Below are 18,758 nucleotides of genomic sequence, written 5' to 3'. Positions count from 1 at the left end.
GCACAGTTCTGGAGAGCCCATTCCTGTCCTCCCTCCTGACACGATGCTCCAGGCCCATGGTCGCACCCTGGTCTCCCAGGGCCACAGCCGTTTCCTCTGCCACTGTGTTGCAACAGTCCAGGCCTCTCCTGAGTAGCTGGCCATGCTGTAACATGAGGCAGGCCAGGTGCCAGGTATCGCCCTCCCGCCTCTGAGACCCTGCTTAGGAGAATGGGTCCTTGGTGCCTCCTGAAGGCTACTCGAGTTTCTTTATCAGATGGCTCCTTTCAACAAGGCTTGGGCCCCTCCTGCTCTCCATCCCTGTGCCAGGGACGCCTGCCCTTCCTTTCTACCCCAGGTCTGTGTGATGGGGCATTTACACGTGACTCTCTGGACCTTCCCTTTCTGCCCCGCTGCTGCTTGGTCTCCTTTCTGGGCCTCCACTGTCCTTGTCATCTTAACAGTGTTAGAGATGGTCACTGAGAAGTGTCACCTCCCCAAACCCCAGCTGTGTGCCACTCATCCGGACCCCAGGACTCAGCTGCTGGGTGGAACTTTTCTTTGGGCATCTCACCAGGGCTCAAGCCCAGCCTGCCTGTCCTTCCCTCCCTTCCAGGTGCTTTCTCTTCTCTGGGGCCACCACACAGCTCCTGGGGAAGAGCCTGGCCGCCTCTGTAGCCCCTTTCCTTCCTTCATCTGCACATCTGGCCTCTTGGTTCTCAGTCCTCCATCTTCATGGCCATCATGCCTGCACCCCCCACGGCCAGCACACTTGTCCAGGCAATCCTGGACTCTCTCCCAAAGCACTGCAGCAGTCCCCTTGTTGGCCACCTGCTTCCAACCTTGCGTCCTTCAAACTGTTTTTCCACATTCAAACCAGTGAGCTTTCTGAAGGCACAAATCTGATTGTATTGCTCCGTGGTGGAAAGTCTTCCAGCAGTTCCCCCTGTCTTAGGGTTAAGTGTGTGTGGCTCAGTTTGGCTTGACACCTGCTCCTCTCGGGCGCAGCCCGATCTGTTGCTCAGGGTGAAGCAGGTGTAGTCCTCCCTGGGTGTCTGTGGGGAACTGGTTCCAGGATCCCCTCAGATGCCAAAATCTATCCATGTTCACGCCCCTTACTAAGGCAGAGTCATTTGCATATTACCTGTGTTCTCCTTTATGCTTTAAATCCTCTCTAGACAACTTATGATACTAATACAGTACATAAATATTATGTAACTAGTTATACTGTAGTGTTTGGGGAATAATGACAAGAAAAAAGTCTGCACATGTTCACCAAGTTTTATTTTCCCTGAATATTTTTGATGAAAAGTTGGTTGAATCTGTGGGTTCAGAACCCTGAGATGCAGAGGGCCAGCTATCTAAAGTGACTAGTCCAGTGGTTGGTCTCGCACCTGACCTGGACAGACCAAGAAGGTGAGTGACTGTGTATGACCTGAGTGGCATCTGTTGCAGAGAGGAGCAAGTGCCCATGGAGCTGGTGCAGCGGGGTGATATCATCAAGGTTGTCCCCGGGGGGAAATTCCCGGTGGATGGGAAAGTCCTAGAAGGCAATACCATGGCTGACGAGTCCCTCATCACAGGTTAGGTGGCATGTTTCATGTTCCTTTGGGCGGGCATCACAGCGTTTGCCAGGCCACATGACGAGGAATGGGGCTGAGGGAGTGATGGTTATTTCTTCTCCCACCTCCAGGAGAAGCCATGCCTGTCACTAAGAAACCTGGGAGCATGGTGATCGCCGGGTCTATCAATGCACATGGCTCTGTGCTCATTAAAGCCACCCATGTGGGCAATGACACCACGTTAGCTCAAATTGTGAAATTGGTGGAAGAGGCTCAGATGTCAAAGGTAATGAAGGAACTTCAAACATGGTGTAGAATCAGGAAATTGAGTGGTGACTGGTCAGTAAACACGGGTTACGAGGAGCTGGGGTCTCAGCCCCTGGGGTGCTCATGGTGTCTTGTGCCTTCAGAGGTTGCAGTTTCCCACCGTCTCCATGTTCTCTTTTCGCAGGCCCCCATTCAGCAACTGGCTGACCGGTTTAGTGGATATTTTGTCCCATTTATCATCATCATTTCAACTTTGACGTTGGTGGTATGGATTATAATCGGTTTTATCGATTTTGATGTTATTCAGAAATACTTTCCTGTAAGTTGAATCCTTTGGGCAGTATGGGTTGTTGTGTTTTAAACAATCACTGCCTTTATGCCTATTCTTTCCTGTCTTAGATTCACTGGGCTTTAATCATTTATTTTTATTTTTATTTTATTTTTTGCTTCCTTCATTTATTGACAGCAAAATCTAAATCAGGGTAGGAAAAATCAGTCACTGTACTGCTGGAGGTTTTCATTACAGAGGCTCTTTGCTTTCCACTCAGGTAATTTCCACAGATAGCTCTCAGTTGTAATGCTTAAAGCATTTACATCTGCGGTATCATTCAGTTCTGAGGTTATGAGGCATTATTAAGTCTTAAGATAGGTCACTTTGCAATTTTGGTGGCACAAAAATATCATTTAATAGATTTTAAGTAAAATACGTTTTTTGCCATCTATATCCATGGGTACCGTCTTCAGTCTCCCACCTTTTCAAGCAGTGATATTTTCCTGTATTATTGAAAGGTTTTTTGTATAATATAAGCAGAGCTTTTTAGTAACAAATATTTACTTAACTTTGTATGTGAGGCAATAGAATAAACATTTTTAGTTTTAAAAATATGGCTGAAGAACACTGCCTTAGGAAATAGTGTTTTATCAGACTTCAAAAAAGCAATGTGAAAATTCAGTGCATCCCTCAAAACCCTTATCTACTTGAAAACAAAAACTATATACACCAGTGATTTTTCAGGGTCATTTGGCAATATCTAGATATATTTTCAGTTTTCGTGAATGAGGTGAATGCCCCTTGCATCTGTGCACAGACCCAGGATGCTGCTCAATGTTTGTTAAGACTGAGGACAGGCCCTGCCACAAAGATGTCAGTGGTGCTGGGATTGAGAGACTCTGATATCTGACACACACACACACACACACACACACACACACACACACACACACACACACACACACACAGAGAGAGAGAGAGAGAGAGAGAGAGAGAGAGCGCACACCCATGACCCATAGAGCAGTATTGGGTAACTGCCCAATAGGTGGAACACTTTACCTTATCTCATACCTAACTGAGCTAATGCTTATTTTACCTTAGAGCTGAAGAATAAGAAACTACAAACATGGAATGTTTTTTTCTTTTTAAAACTTTCTACCCATAATTGAAGGTATATCTGATGTTCTTAGAGTGCATGTCATTTACTGAAATGTCATTTTCCCCCTCAAATTTGTTATCTTAAATTTGAAAAAGTCCAAGTTAAACACTTCCTGACATCTGAGGAGACTACAGTTAATCTAAGAGAAACCTGTGAATGCATTTCTAGAATTTGCCAGTGGCTACTAACGTACCTGACTGCCAAAAACTTCTGCTTTTCTGGGGAAAATAGCTCATTGGCATCTGACCATGGGAAGACTTCATCCTAAACAAGTTGGAATATGTGGCTTTCTGCTGTTCCATGCTTTTCTATCTTACTTTGGCTTTTTTTTTGTTTTTGTTTTTTATCTGCAAAATCAGGGAGGATGCTGGCAAATGAGGTACTGCATGTTCCTTTAAGATTCTCTCATCACTCTGCTGCACAAACATCATTGTAAGGAAGGGCTCCTCCTACCCCCAGAAGTCCACCTGAGTCACCAAAATGCCAGGTGTTATTTTGACAAGAATTACTGGGTTTACAAAAAACAAATCACATCATCTGTTCTGTGAAGTAGTGCATGCTTATAATTCCAGCAACTTGGGAGGATGAGGTGGGAGGATTCCAAGTTCAAGACCTTTCTAGGCAATCTAGCAAGACCCTCAGCAACTTAGTGAGACCCTATCTCAAAATAAAAAATAAAAAAGGTTGGGATGTCACTCAGTAGTTAAACGCCCCTGGGTTCAATACCCAGTACAAAAAAGAAAAAAAAAGAAATCGTATCATCTTTATCTCTAAGAATCACCTCATATCTTAATGTGCACCTCTACCTAAATACAACCTTCTATGAAAATTAAATACCCCTAATGATTACCTTATCTTAGAATCTTGCCTTTTAAAATCAAAGAATAAAGTGTAGATGGAAGGTAAAGAGATTGTGGTCTATATCCTTGATGTAGAAAATGTGCTTTTTACTGTAATTAAGTGAATGTATTCTCTATTATACTCCATAGCTACCAGGCATTTGAAAAAATAAGCCAAAATAATTCAAGATCTCAGGATACAAACAATAATGGCAGTAGGTACCAACATATCTACAAAATAGACCTATATTTTGTTTGTTTGGGGTTTACAATGAAGCCACTAGTGAAAAATATAAACAAGAAATCTCGATCCCATTTAGAGCCAAGAAATCCCATTTGGCTCCAGATCCCATCCTGCCAGGTGACTGGTTTTGCCCATGGGTGAACATCTTGCCAGTAATATTGAAAAAGGCTGTACCCAGGTGTAGGCAGAAAATTTTCCATGAATAGAATCACAGCACTGTCTATGTACTTACTTTTAAAATTCTGCTGTTACTGGTATCTGTCCATGTCAATAGATGTAGGTACTTATAATCATTCCAACGCTTGCCTAGTACCCTGTTATGCCCACAATCTAATCAACTAATCTCCTGTTCATTGTTTTCAGTTTTTTGGCCATTACAAAAACAAAACCAGACACGGTGAAAAATATACTTGTATCTTTTCCCATTTGTGTGATTATTCTCTTACAATCAATTCTTTGGAGACCAATCATTTTTAATGTTTTCATAATAATAATGATAAAAATGATTATAATGAGTCATAATTTCTTACGTGCCTCTCCTATGCCCATGATTATATTATGTGTATGTATACATACATTTGTGTTGATATGTGCACTGCCTTATTCAGTTCTTAAAATAACTTGTGAGCTGAGTATTATCATCTCCAACTTGTGCGGGGGGGGGGGGGGGGGGGGGCAACTGAGGCAACAGAGAGGCAACGTTAGCGTCAGAGCCAGCGTGTGAGCTGCGTGGTCTGACGCCCAGCTCTGCACTCCGTCCCATCAGGGATTCTCCTGTGACTCTGCTGCTGTACTGCTCTCCAAGGAAGCCTGTGGATTCGAGTCAGGAGCTGGATGGGAAGCAGCGAGAACTCTGATCCTGAGCATCGCAGGATGTGTTTGTTTCCTAAACTCAGCTCTGCCACCCCGAGACATTCTTAAGTGACGAGAATCCCATGAGATTCCTCACCAGCTCTCAGCTACTGTCTCTTTCCTCTTCAGAACCCCAGCAAGCACATCTCCCAGACGGAGGTGATCATCCGGTTTGCCTTCCAGACGTCCATCACCGTGCTGTGCATCGCCTGCCCCTGCTCCCTGGGACTGGCCACACCCACGGCAGTCATGGTGGGCACCGGGGTGGCTGCGCAGCATGGCATCCTCATCAAGGGAGGCAAGCCTCTGGAGATGGCACACAAGGTAGGCTCGCACCAGCCTCTCCCCTCCACTGGCATCGTTTTTTAATCCTAATGAAAATGCTATCTATTTACTATTTCATATTAAGAGAAAAGCCTGAGAGCAATCAGAGGGCCACAATGCCAATTAAATTCGATAGGAAGCCCCCACCAGCTGGGAGCAACAGCAGCAAGGCAGTGACAGTTGACAAAATTAAATGCTTTCTGAGTACTCTTTGATTTCATGTTCTCAGCAGCTTTTTTTTTTTTGTTTTTTTGTTTTTTTTTTTTTTGCGGTGCTGGGGGTTGAACCCAGGGCCTTGTGCTTGCAAGGCAAGCATCTACAAACTGAGCTTTCTCCCCAGCCCTCTCAGCAGCTCTTGGTGGTAGGTGCTTATTACCATTTTACAGATGAGGAAACTGCAGCAGGAGGAGGTTAAGTACCTTGTCTCATGGCCTGCAGCTGTCTGGTGGCAGACCAGGAGCATCTGCAAGCCATCAGGCTCCTGAAGAAAAGTGCCAGCTCATATCGTGGGATTAGTGGCAGAATCCTTTTGCTTGGGGTTGGGACAATGAGTAACAGTGTGAACAAAGAGTCTTCCCGTGTCCCACATGCCAGCCCCTGACCTTCCACGCTCTTGTTTATCTGGTTTGCTGAGCATTTCTCTGTGGGGGGGCCTCGTGCTAGGTTTGGGGATGGTCATGGTTCCAGGCTCCCAGGAGTTTGCAGGGTAGTGGGAAAGACAGATGCCAAATAAGCAGATAACAAATGCTGAGTATCATGCAAGTTCCTGTGCCTTGAGGACACTTGGGGATAAGGGGTGGCCAGCAAAATGCATCTGAGACCTGATAGTTGAGCAAGAGTCAGCCAGACAACAGAGGGCAGGGAGAGCGTTCCAGCAGTGAGCGCAGCAGGTGGAAAGGTCCTGGGGAAGCCGTGCTCCATAAGATCAGGGACTGAACTTTTCCTCACCATTTTACCTCCAGCATCTGACCCCAAACCTGGCACACTGAAAGCACTCAGAGGTTATTTGTTGAACAAATAAATGAGCAAGTAGGAGAAAATCAGAGAGAGAAAGAATATGAATATGCACATGTGGATGAGGCTTTTGAGGGAGGGACCAGATTACTGAGGCCTGGAAGGTTTGAATTCTGAACTTTAGGGGTACAACACACCTCTGTGGGCAACTAGGTTTACGTGTTGGAAAGGACGTCTGTCTGCAGAGTGCGGGACGGACTGAAAGGCAGGGGTCTTTGGAGATCAGTTGCTAGTGTTGAAGAAGAGCTATCAACTCGGCACTAGAATTCAGGTTGCTTGCTGGCCGGGGAGCGCTGTGTCGTGGGGCACTGTCTGAGGAGAGCGTCCTGCTGCTTTGAATAGGGCGTGGGGAAGCATCAGTCCAGCGACTGGTCTCTGAGAAGTGGGAGCTTGGGTTCTGCCAGTAAGGGCAAGTGCCCCAGAGTGACTGCTGCAGACTGTCTGAGCCCAGACGCATGGGGACTGGGGCAAAGCTGCTGTTGACCACATGGGACGAGTTTATAGCTGGCTCTATAGTTACTTGTTACTTGGGCCACATAACTGTCACTTCCTCTCTGGAACTCAGAGGCGGAGGACTTTATTCTAGACAGACTCTTGTACTTTGGTGGCAGAAGAAAACAGTGGCTGGGCTGGACAGATAACAGAGGAGAGGACCCCCTGGGCTGATTCCTGAGATGACACAAGGAAAAGCCTGCAGACTGTGCTGTACGTCCTCCTGCACAGCCAAGGAGTGTCGACTGTCTGGTTGAGGCTCGGCCACAGTGGGGATGTTCTGACCGGGTAGATGGAGATCATCTGCACTTGTTGAGCCCAGGCGTTGCCCACAGACGATCAGGTTAAGAAGTTACCCGCCTGAGGGAAGGTGGATGCAGCTCTGCCTGGAGACTGTGGGCTGTAAAAGCCCCTCCTATCCACGTCGTGTCACCAAGATATGGTTGGTTTTGGCAGGTGAAAACTGTGATGTTTGACAAAACGGGTACCATTACCTATGGTGTCCCCAGAGTCATGCGGGTCCTGCTGCTAGCGGATGTGGCTACACTGCCCCTCAGGAAGGTTCTGGCTGTGGTGGGCACTGCAGAGGCCAGCAGTGAGCACCCCTTGGGCGTGGCAGTCACCAAATACTGTAAAGAGGTACGTAGAGCCCCGCCTGGCTGCCCCCCTCCTCCCTCCTCCCTGGTCTCATCCTCCTCCTCTCCCTGCTGCCCTGGAAGAGGCCTTTGCCTGGGGTAGGTGGGCTCACAGTCATCCTGTCACAGTTCCAGGTCACCACAGAAGCAGTTCTGCTTTGGCTAAGGTGATTGGCACTGGGCCCAGAACAAAACCCGTGAGAAGTGTCATCTGTCCTCCGAGAGCCCGAATCTCGGAGGGGTGGTCTAGAAAGCCAGCTTCCACGAGGCTTAGTGAGGGGACGGCAGCACAGTGGAATGTTGCAGGGAGGGCGGGAATGGAGGAGCCAGCAGAGGGGAGCAAGCCCAGGGATCCTTGGCACACCTCACCGAGAAGCATTGCGCTTCTTCTCTCCTCAGGAAAAGTCCTATTTTATTTTCTCTTTTCAGTTGAATACAGAGGAAGTAGAATGTGCCAGATATTGTGTTGACAGTTTTTAGATGACCTGAGCAAATTCTGTTATCGTAAACATAGACATGTGTGCAGATGGCTTGAGAAAAGGCTGCCCGCTCTTCCTGGTCAGAGCATCTTCTGGAAGCTCCTTTCATGCTTTGTCTTTTGTGGGGGTCAGCACACTGCTGTTCACCTCTGCCCTCTGTGGTCAGGAGGGAGGACATCACCCTCAGTCCTTTACTTGCTGTTCTGCTCATTCCTCCCCTGCCACCTCATATCCTCCAGGGTCCAGCCCATGGGAACTTCTCCCTTGATAACCTCGAAATAGCTTTGCCCCTCACCCCTCACTTATTCCGTTGCTTTCATTAAATTATTCGCAACCTAGAAGAACCTTTTTTTTCTTGGAGGTATCCAATGGGAATTCCTGTCCTCCTGGTCTGCAGCCTGTGCACTGTGGCCAGGTGTCTGCCCAGTTTGGGGTTAGGCTGTTTAATCTTCTTCAGATCAGTGACTGATAGCTGTCACATGAGAGAAAAGTGATTGCTGAGTTAATAGTCAATTTCCTAACCTTTGCTTTCAATTCTACTTCCCATCCCTCCTTCCTGCCTCTGCCCTCTCCTGCCCGCTCTGTGTTCTGGTCCCCCACCCTGGCCCTTACCCCATCCTTTCTCTCCCTCACCTTCACAGGAACTTGGGACAGAGACCTTGGGATACTGCACAGACTTCCAGGCAGTGCCAGGCTGTGGAATCGGCTGCAAAGTCAGCAATGTGGAGGGCATCCTGGCCCACAGTGAGCGCCCACAGAGTGAATGGGCCGGGCACCCAAAGGATGTTGGCAGTCTTCCTATGGGAAAAGGTATCCCCGGTCTTTGTCTCTGCTGCTGGATCTGCCCATAGCTGGTCCCTCTAGGTCAAAGTGGAGGTGGGCCAAACCACAGGGAGCCCTATGCCCAGCTGCCTACCGGGATTTCCCCTGCCCTGGAGACAGGTGGCTCATAGCTGGGCACCTTGTGCCTGCCTCCCCAGGAAGGCCTGCAGTCTCTGTCGTGCATGCTTTGATGCATCTAAATTTTGATGCGTGTGGTGGGCCAGAAGAGTGTTGACCTAGATTCACAGAAGATTGCTTTGCTGATCTAGTATTTTGTGTTTCCTCTGTCTTGATCCAGATGGATCTTGCTTCTCATAAGCTACAAGGCAGAGAGATGAGACCTACTTTTGTTCTCCTGTTTCCTTCCCATATAGATGAACTGTGGTGGGATGTGTAGTATTTACAGAGCTGATGGAAAGTCAGAGAAGCAATAGAAATGGTCTCCCTAAGTCAAGAAGGGATGCTGTTAGCTTGGCTACTGGCTGTCTCTGTACCAGGACAGGTTGCCAACTGGCACCTTAAGAGAGCAGATAACACCCAAACCCCAAAAATCCATGTCTTGTGCTGTTTCCTAAGTGTGTTGACAGTGTAATCTTAGTTTAGATTTTAGAAGCCACCTGCCACTTTCTAGCAATATAAGCCCTGGGGTGACCTTTCCATTAAAGCATCGAGAGATGGGCAGTGCGGTGGCACCTTACTTAGCACATGCTATTAGAGGTGCCAGGTGAAAACCCGCTTGGCCATGGCATAATTTTAGAACAATCATAGAAATACTTGGCTGATTATTTGTTGATTGCCCTGGGATCACCTAAACCAAACAGTAATGAGTGTGGTCAGCACCTGCCTTGGTCTGGAAAATACCCAACCGCCTCTGATCCCTGTGGAGAATAGTCAACAGATGCCTGTAAAGGCAGCTGAGGATGTCCCGTGAGGTCCACGTTCACGGCGTTTCCATACCCGCAGCACGTTCTGCCAGTGTGCCACCGTGATTCCGACACCAGTCCTGCTCTTCCCCTGGTCCTCTGCAGGTGGTGTGACAAGGGCACCTACCACAATGCTTTTCAGGACAATTCAACAACTGTGCTGATGCAGGGAGGACTTTCCTGGGCCCAGCTCATGGTGAAGTGAGACTGAGGAGTAACCACTCTCTCTTGCACAGATGCGGCCCCCCAGACCTTCTCGGTGCTGATTGGAAACCGTGAATGGATGAGGCGTAATGGCTTAACCATTTCCAGCGACATCAGTGATGCTATGACAGATCATGAGATGAAGGGACAGACGGCCATTCTGGTGGCCATTGACGGTATCGCTTTGCCAGAGCCTTCCTTCCGCTCCCTCAAGAACGCAGTCCAGGCAGAAAGAGGCCTCCCTCCTTCCGCCCTTCCTTTTTTTTTTATTTTCCCTCTGTCTCCCTCTTTCCCTTTCTCTTCTTATCTCTTTTACTTGTTTTCCTCTGTCTTCCTTGTTTTCTTTTTCTTTCTTTTAAATAAGTATTTCTCTGTGTTTTCAGCTGGGTTTTCCAGAAGGTGTCTTGCCATCTTCCCTTCCTGTCCTGAGGCCCTTTCTCTCGTCTTGTCCACCTCAACTCAGAGCAGGCTCTGCTCTTGTGTCATCCTTCTTGCTTGTGAATTCTAAACTTTGCTTCCATCCAAGTTGGTAGTTGAGTCACCCCTCTCACCCATCGCTGCAGACAAAACAGAGTTCCCCTGCCCAGAAGGTCTGACTGCAGGGCGCTTTAAATGCTGGTGTGCGGCAGCTTTCCACAGCCTGACTCACGCCTGTTGATGCGCACAGAGCTTCTGGTGGCTCCAAGTGCCACAGCACTCAGATTATACCCTGGGCCCTACGCCTCTGGGAGATCAGAACCTACACTTTGTTCATTTAGTTTCTGCTGCTAGTAATAAAACGACATGCAAATAAATAACTTATGATACTGCATTCTGAAAACTCCAGCCAAATACATTTTCCTTTCTCATTCTCTTTTTTCCTCTTCTTCTAAGTCCTTATAAACCCCCAGTTCCTCAGCTCCTCAAACCAGAATGGGCACAATATGCCCCTCACTCTGTTCCCTTTCTCTTCTCAGCCCGGAACTCTCCTGCTTCTGTGTCTAAAGATTCACCTCCACCCAAAACAAGAATTAAATAAGAAGGATGGACTAATCTACTAGTTTGGATGTCTATCACTTTAAGTAACAATTGTGACTTTTGTTATATTCTCTTATTTTCATTGCAAACATGTTTTGAGTTCTTATAATGGGACAGGCATTCTGTAAAGCAATAATTCATGTACCTTGTGGAAAATCCAGAAAATTCAGAGGGCTGTAAAGAAGCAAATGAACTCACTGGTAGCCCTGCCCCTCAGGGAGCCACCATGAACATCTTGATATTCCTTCTAGACTTCTGTATGCATCTGTAAATGTATGGGATTTAAAAACAAACAAACAAACAGATCCCAAGTCATATCATGTACACAGTTGGGAACTGTGTTTATTGTACATAGCATTATATGATGAGACCCGTAGCCAGTCCTGACATCCTGCTTGCACGAGGGCCTTTGAGTCCCCCACTGTGGCTGATCACGGTGGTCTGCTCCAGGTGTGCTCTGTGGGATGATCGCCATCGCCGATGCTGTCAAGCCAGAGGCTGCCCTGGCTGTGCACACGCTGAAAAGCATGGGTGTGGATGTGGTTCTGATCACAGGGGACAACCGGAAGACAGCCAGAGCCATTGCCACCCAGGTATGGCTGGAGGCTCCAGATCTCTTTCTCCTTTAAAACTATAAATGTGTTAAGTTCACAGAAGAAGGAAAAAAATTAGCCCCAGTACATATGTGCTCAGTTTTGCTTCTGCTCTTTCCCCCTCTGTGCATCCCTGGAGAAAGCAATCCCAGTGTTCTCTAACCATTTCCCAAAATGATCATCATTTCAGGGGCTAAAATAGAAATGCTCTAACCTTTATGTTTGGAGTGTGTTCTGTTGATGAATGTGTGTCCAGATGAATGACTTGGTCCTAGGCAGTTCTCCAGGGGCCCTGATTCTGTGTTTGGGCCATGAGGGAGCAACAGTTGGATGACTGATCCCTACACAGCATGACTCTATGGTGAACGCCTGGAAATTGTACTCCTGCCCCATCCCCCACCTCCTGACTTATTTCTTAAGGTGCATGGCTTTCCTTACTAATGAGGGACTTGATGAATATCCGCCCCCTTTTCCTGGTTAAAATGTGTTCATCCATTCAACACACACATAGCAAGCACCACAGGGTGATGGACAGGCACTGTACTAGCCCCTGGGGCTACAGAGAGGAATGAAGAGGGTCCTACCTTTGAAGGACTCATGGTCCTACAGGGAGGATGGACTGTGACACAGTTTGACCAAGTGCTCAAAGGTCCAGTGGAAGTGTGTGGGGACCCTGTGGGAGTCACCAAGGAGCAACTTACCCCCATCCTGACGGGCTGGGGTGGCTCCCCCCAGTTGCTTCAGTCAAATGAAGAAACTTCAGCAGGTGGTTTTGGGAGGAAAACAGCTTTCCAGACCTGAGCAGGCAGTTTGGACATCCCAAAGGGATGCAGAGTGGCGGGTGATTTGTAGGCACCACGGTAGCTGAAGAGTGCATTCCTGAGGGTGTATCAGCTGCAGGCCAGCAGGTAGAGGTCAGACCCGGAGGACTGTGGAAGGCAGGTTCCCAAGAGTTTAGACTGTGTTCAGGGAAGCGGGTGGGGTCTGTGAGGACGGAAGCAGGAGAGGAACATGACCCAGCGGTCGCCATTCTGATAGCTTGGACAGTATTCAGGCAGCCACGCCCAGGATGGGCAGACCAGTAGGAGCCGGAACCAGGGCAGGGCATTGGGGTGGCAGCAGGGGTGTACTTGTCCTGTGACCTCAAGTCTGCAGGACTTGGTTGACTTGCATGACTGGCCCAAGGGGCTGAGGAGAGGGGACGAGGGTGACGAGAGGCTTCTGTCAGCACTGAGTATTGATTACCTTTCCTTTAGGTTGGCATCCACAAAGTCTTTGCAGAAGTGCTACCTTCTCACAAGGTGGCCAAGGTCCAGGAGCTGCAAAATGAAGGGAAGAGAGTTGCCATGGTGGGAGACGGTGTGAACGACTCCCCCGCCTTGGCTCAGGCCGACGTGGGCATTGCCATTGGGACTGGCACGGATGTGGCCATTGAGGCAGCTGATGTCGTCCTCATCAGAGTAAGCTCAGCTGTGTCCAGGTTGCGGGGGTTTTGAGGTGGAGGGAGGGGCCCCGACTCAGCACATCCTCCCTTACAGAATGACTTGCTGGATGTGGTGGCCAGCATTCACCTCTCCAAGAGGACTGTCCGGAGGATCCGGGTCAATCTGGTGCTGGCGTTGATTTACAACATGGTTGGAATACCTATCGCAGCAGGTAGGTAGGGGCAGGGTTCACCTGCCTGACCAGCTTTGGCCCCTCCAGCAGCCAGAAAGTTCCTCTGCTGGGCCTCTGCAGGCCTTAGTGAGTCACCCACCTTGCTGGCTGGCTGACTAACTACATGCTTGTAGAAATGTTGGTGTTGGCTCCTGCTTTACGTGTCTCTGAAGACAAATGAGAAACTGCTGAGAGGGTCTCAAATCTTCTTTTCTGGTCTTCTCTAAAAAGCTGATCGAGATGCTTGGCCATCTATTTATAGTGGCCGTGTTTCCTGAACCATCTATTAAGACCCGTAGTCTGAAAAGTAGATTGCTCCTCCCTGTCACTGTGGTTCCCACTCCCCAAATCAGGGGTGAGGCCACTCGTGCATGGCTCTGGGAAGGACAGGAGGAAGAGACCAGTTCTCCCACGCCCCACTGCCCAGCTTCCTAGGACAACCTCCCCTCAGAGGCCCACGGACACAGGGTCTTCTGAGCACCCGAGGGTGGGGTCCTGCTTTCCTGGGCTGCGGAGTGAGTACATGCCTTTTCCTTGGCAGGTGTCTTCATGCCCATTGGCATTGTGCTGCAACCCTGGATGGGCTCAGCAGCTATGGCGGCCTCCTCCGTGTCTGTGGTGCTCTCCTCTCTGCAGCTCAAGTGGTGAGTCCTTGGCCAGGAGCCCTTGCTGGAGTCTCGGGAGGCCCTCTCCCTGTGTGCTCACAGCAGGTCGGGGCATGCTGGCATGCCTCCTGGGTGACAGCGGGCAGCCTGAGCGGGTTGTGTAGTGGTGTCAGCACCACCAGCAAGTCCGTTACCTCTCTCCAGCCGTCATGTACTCTTCTCCTCACAGGCTGTTTTTGTGAGTCTCAGGTAGACGTGAAATCCCTGGAGTTATTATTTGTCCTTGTTAAAATGTGTTCATTTATTTAGTCATGCATTTAGTTAACTAAAGTCATCAGCAGCCTGCCCGTTGGTATTTGCATAGGAAGTTTCTGAATCAGGTGACCCTTTTCTTTTTAAACCCATGAGGTTTGATGCTGCTTGTTATTGAAAGACTTGATTAAGAGGCCTTCACCAGGCTTCAGTAAGAAAACAGAACTTATGTCCAGAGTGCTGCTTATGCTCTTGGACTCTTGCTTTCTAGCTACAGGAAACCCGACCTGGAGAGGTATGAGGCTCAGGCCCACGGCCGCATGAAGCCCCTGAGCGCATCCCAGGTCAGTGTGCATGTCGGCATGGACGACCGGAGACGAGACTCCCCGAGGGCCACACCATGGGACCAGGTCAGCTACGTCAGCCAGGTGTCTCTGTCCTCCCTGACGTCCGACAGGCTGTCTCGGCACAGTGCCACAGTGGATGATGGCGGGGACAAGTGGTCTCTGCTCCTGAATGACAGGGATGAGGAGCAGTACATCTGAAGGCTCCAGGTGGGCAGATCCAAGGCTGGCCAGGGCCCAGCTCCCCATAAAGATTCACATCCACTCTCTGCAGTTAATCGGAGCAGGTGCCGTCCCAGCAGGTGACAGCAGCATGAGCAAAGGTCACCACACCTTGGGGACTCGCATTCCCTGGATGTTTCCATCAGCCCTCTCTACAGCGTGTGGCCTGGCCTAGGTGTGGGTCTGGATTGGACTCCCTGCCTGGTCCTCCTGGTGTGGGGGACGCATCCTGGCCTCACCTTGCTGGCATTGTGGCAACCTCGCTTGGACTCCAGAGAGGACAGAAGTCAGTGTTCCTTGAAACACCTCTGCTGGGAGTATTCAGGATGCCTGCTTGTGAGGAACAGAATCATCAGGACCAGAGAGCTAGCTGGACCTCTGCAGGGAACTCCAATAAAACTCACAGCTGGACTCTTTGGCGATGTCTGTGTGCCCAGGGTCTGAAACCACGGTTTACTCCAGGGCACCTGTGGTTTCCTGCTGGCACAATCTCTCCCTTTTCTCCCCTTGTGTGTTCTTGGCATCCTTGACACTGGGGATGTGCCTGTCCATCATCTGAGGCAGGACTGACCCCCTCATCAGCCAATCTTCTAGCCAACACCCCAGCCCAAGAACTGGCCGCATCCATCTTCGAGCTTAGGAGAGCCACTTCTCACTAAGAGCCGCCTCTGCAGAGTCGTGCATGGTGCTACTGACCCCGAGTCCAAATTCAGCTTCCTGTGGGGCCCAAGTGCTGATGACCCAGGGTGTCCCGATGTCCCTGCCACAGGTTCTGGTGCTTGAAACAGGGGCCCTCTGGGAGGTGTGTGCATACAAGAACCTCCCTGTCACTTCTTGGGGTCCAGTAGCACCTTCAGTCACTGGTGTCTCTATTTGATGAGGCACCTGCCCTCAGATGAGAGGAGAGCCTCGTTCTCTAGGAGCCTTCCGCTCGCCAAGAGGGTGCTTAGGGAGGGCAGCCTCAGCTCCCCAGGGCAAAGTTCGCTTTTACCTGTCAGTGGTACTTTGTGATTTTGTGACTTCAGAGGGACAGTGATGGGCCCAGATTTAGACTCTGAAATCAGTGGTGATTGACACAACCACCTGGGAGCAGCCCAGAAGAATTAGATTACTCCAAGGCGAAAGCCTGGTCTCATGCAAAATAATTTTAGCTATTTATTATCACATATTTACCAGGGGCAGTGCTGGTACATTTCGTAGATTATCTCTAACCCCCTCAACAAAGAAGCAAGTTAGTTATGTTTTACATTTTGCAGGCAAGGAAACAGGCTCAGAGAAGCTAAGTATTTTGCCTAGGATTACACCGTCAAAATACAATGTCTGTGGCTGTGAAGGCTTTTCTCTCATTCTCCTGCCACCTTAAATGTCAGTTTGTTTGATAAGAATAAAGTAGACAAAGGTCCTTGCTCCTGGAACAGCAAATCTGCCAGGTGATATATTAGTTGTATCAACTTAGAATGCAGTTGGTCACAAGGTCATCCCACCTTCACTTTGGATGGCTATTTTCAATTTTGAAAATAATGTAGTCTTGCTGGATTTTTTTCTCCTAAAATCCAGGTTCAGGGTTTTGTTGTGTTCTTATTGTTTGCAGGCTTCCTCCCCATTCTGCTAACCCCTTCCTGGTCCCTCCCTTTATTCTCGCTCGGGGAATGTTTCTTATTATGAAATTAGGCTAATCATTTTGTAAAGAATCTAATTGTATTGATTTTTAAAACTTCTAGGACCATAAGCATTGTGTTCATACTTAGACATGAAAATATTTATATACTGTACAGAAAATAACCTTTTGATGTTCAAAGTGTCAGGAACTTTTCTAGTCAGGTAACAGTGCCTACTTCAAAAACTTTACATGCAATATGAGAATAAAGTTTCATTTTGTTCATGCAAAACTCTTCCTGTGGTCAGCTGTGTGTGTGGGAAACCGGTTGGGCTGGGGTGGTTGTCTCTGGTGAGAATGTTAGTCAGATGCTGACTTGGCCTGATACCTGGTGATGGAAGAGAAGGAAGGATTTTAATAGTTGGGGACATGAGGGTGGCCAAAACCCTGTTGATCTGTCTTCCTCTGCTCTAGTCTGAGCCCTCTCCTCTCTGGCTGAAGGCGGTCGGCCTCAGTGATGTGTAGGGGGAGCTCCAAGAGGCGGCCTCTGCTGGAGTTGTGCCCCCAGTGGGTGACACAGCTCTGGTTATCCCTTCCACATATACTTCGCTGCCTCAAGATCATTGCCAGCAAAAGGCCATTCCCAAACACACAGTACTCAGGAGGGATTCATTTAGGTTCCTTGGACCTGAAGGAGTAGAGTGGGGAGTATTCTAGAAAAAACCTGGACCAGGGGCCTCTGCTGGGAAAGCTTTGTGGGCATCTTGGGGCGGTAGTTGGCCTATAGGGAGGCAATGGTATAATTTGTCATGCAAACTAGGACTCTTAAGAGTGCAAGGGGGGCTGGGGAGATAGCTCAGTTGGTAGAGTGCTTGCCTCTCAAGCATAAGGCCCTGGGTTCGATCCCCAGCACCACAAAAAAAAAAAAAAAAAAAAAGAGTGCAAGGATACACAATAATTATGCTAAACTGAAACATGTAGTCACTTTCCTTAGAAGGAAAGTGAACATGGTAAAGTCACCATCATCAGGAACTGTTTACTTCAGAACTTCACCATATGGGGGCTGGGGATATAGTTCAGTTGGTGGAGTGCTTGCTTTGCCTGCACAAGGCCCTGGGTTCAGTTCCCGGCACCACCAGAAAAACAACAACAACAAAAAAAACGAAAGAAACAGAAAGGTCAGAGATGCGTAGGTCCCAGAGATGTGACAATGATATACTCCTTAACCACATCTCTAAGCTCCCCGTCAGTGTCCCCATCCCAAGGCCGGCATTCCTCGTCCTCGAGGTGATTAGCTTGTGGTCCCATGCTTGGGAGCACTGTGTGCCTTCCAGGACGCTGACTTCATGCCGCTGCTGGGTGGCAGGTAGGGAAGTTCCATGCGTCTCCCGCTGTAGAAAGGAGACGTTGATCCCATCTTCCGAAGGGCTTCTTTGGCAGACAGACCCTTTCTAAAACTTGAGCAAACTTTCCTGATAGAATTCCTTGGGCACCAAGTAAATCACAGTATCTGCCCATTCCTGATAAATTTTCAGTCTTTAAGACCTTAGTGAAAAATTGTGGTGGAATTATCATTTTAATGAATAATAATTTCAGTTGTTTCTTTTCAATGGCATCTGGAAATTGTCATGTCAGAAAATAGATCCCCAAATTACTCTGCTAGTTTGCTTAGGAACTGAGATTAATAAAGGTGACCTTCATTTTAAGAAAATCAATCAAACACATAGTCTAATTAGGAAAAGATTACTTGAATTACAGAGGGTTTGTTTTTTTTTTTTTTTTTGCCTTTAAAAACTCATGGCAGCGGGCTGGGGTTGTGGCTCAGTGGTAGAGCGCTTGCCTAGCATGTGTGAGGCACTGGATTCGATTTTCCACACCACTATAAATAAATGAATAAAAAATAAAGGTCTATCAACATCTAAAAAAAGTGTTTAAAAAAAAAATCATGGCAGCCTACTGGGGGTGTAGCTCGGTAGTAGAGCACCTGCCTGGCATCCGATCCCCAGTACCACACACACACACACAAAGACAGTATTTCATTAGACAAATTCCTTACATTACGTTAGTACATAAAATTCTCGAGTTAGAAAACTTTCGTGTACGACCTTCTTGTAGTTGCACCTTTCTTTGGAGCGCATATGTGAAGAAATGCGGTAAGCAGCCCCACCCATTCTGTTTCCCTTCCCAGCTTACCTGGCTGATGGGAGAGCTGCTTTGTACTGGAAGGAAGTGTGGGGCTGGCAGGGAAGAAGCTCTGCTTTCTTCATTTTCACACAGGACTTGGGCAGGGCCTAAGCCATTGTCGGGGCTCATTCCAAGGGAGATGTCTCCTTGTCTGCCCTTTCCTTTGTGTGAAGACAATGACAGCAGCTGAAATTACAGAACAGAATGTGGAACTGTTAAGTA

General features: G+C 48.4%; 1 protein-coding gene across 6 annotated transcripts in view; it reads left to right on the top strand.

Annotated features, from left to right (window-relative positions):
* Window positions 1-15,146, top strand: part of ATP7B (ATPase copper transporting beta) — a 68,639-nt gene extending 53,493 nt beyond the window's left edge. For 4 of the 6 annotated variants that reach the window (XM_079136149.1, XM_079136146.1, XM_079136148.1 and 1 more), the window contains 12 exons: window positions 1,435-1,562; window positions 1,673-1,827; window positions 1,993-2,127; window positions 5,303-5,497; window positions 7,460-7,642; window positions 8,759-8,927; window positions 10,099-10,242; window positions 11,534-11,676; window positions 12,933-13,136; window positions 13,215-13,332; window positions 13,874-13,976; window positions 14,461-15,146. In XM_079136149.1, coding sequence (XP_078992275.1) covers window positions 1,435-1,562; window positions 1,673-1,827; window positions 1,993-2,127; window positions 5,303-5,497; window positions 7,460-7,642; window positions 8,759-8,927; window positions 10,099-10,242; window positions 11,534-11,676; window positions 12,933-13,136; window positions 13,215-13,332; window positions 13,874-13,976; window positions 14,461-14,734 — 1,951 coding nt within the window. In that variant the 3' untranslated portion in view covers window positions 14,735-15,146. The remainder of the gene's footprint in view (window positions 1-1,434; window positions 1,563-1,672; window positions 1,828-1,992; window positions 2,128-5,302; window positions 5,498-7,459; window positions 7,643-8,758; window positions 8,928-10,098; window positions 10,243-11,533; window positions 11,677-12,932; window positions 13,137-13,214; window positions 13,333-13,873; window positions 13,977-14,460) is intronic. The other 2 variants (XM_079136147.1, XM_079136145.1) reach the window with 1 other exon arrangement.
* Window positions 15,147-18,758: the final 3,612 nt, after the last annotated feature.

Source organism: Sciurus vulgaris, assembly GCF_902686455.1.
Source record: "Sciurus vulgaris genome assembly, chromosome: 4".
NCBI classification, from domain to species: domain Eukaryota; kingdom Metazoa; phylum Chordata; class Mammalia; order Rodentia; family Sciuridae; genus Sciurus; species Sciurus vulgaris.
The sequence above is the reverse complement of the archived record's forward strand: the minus strand, read 5'-3'. Positions and strand labels throughout refer to the sequence as shown.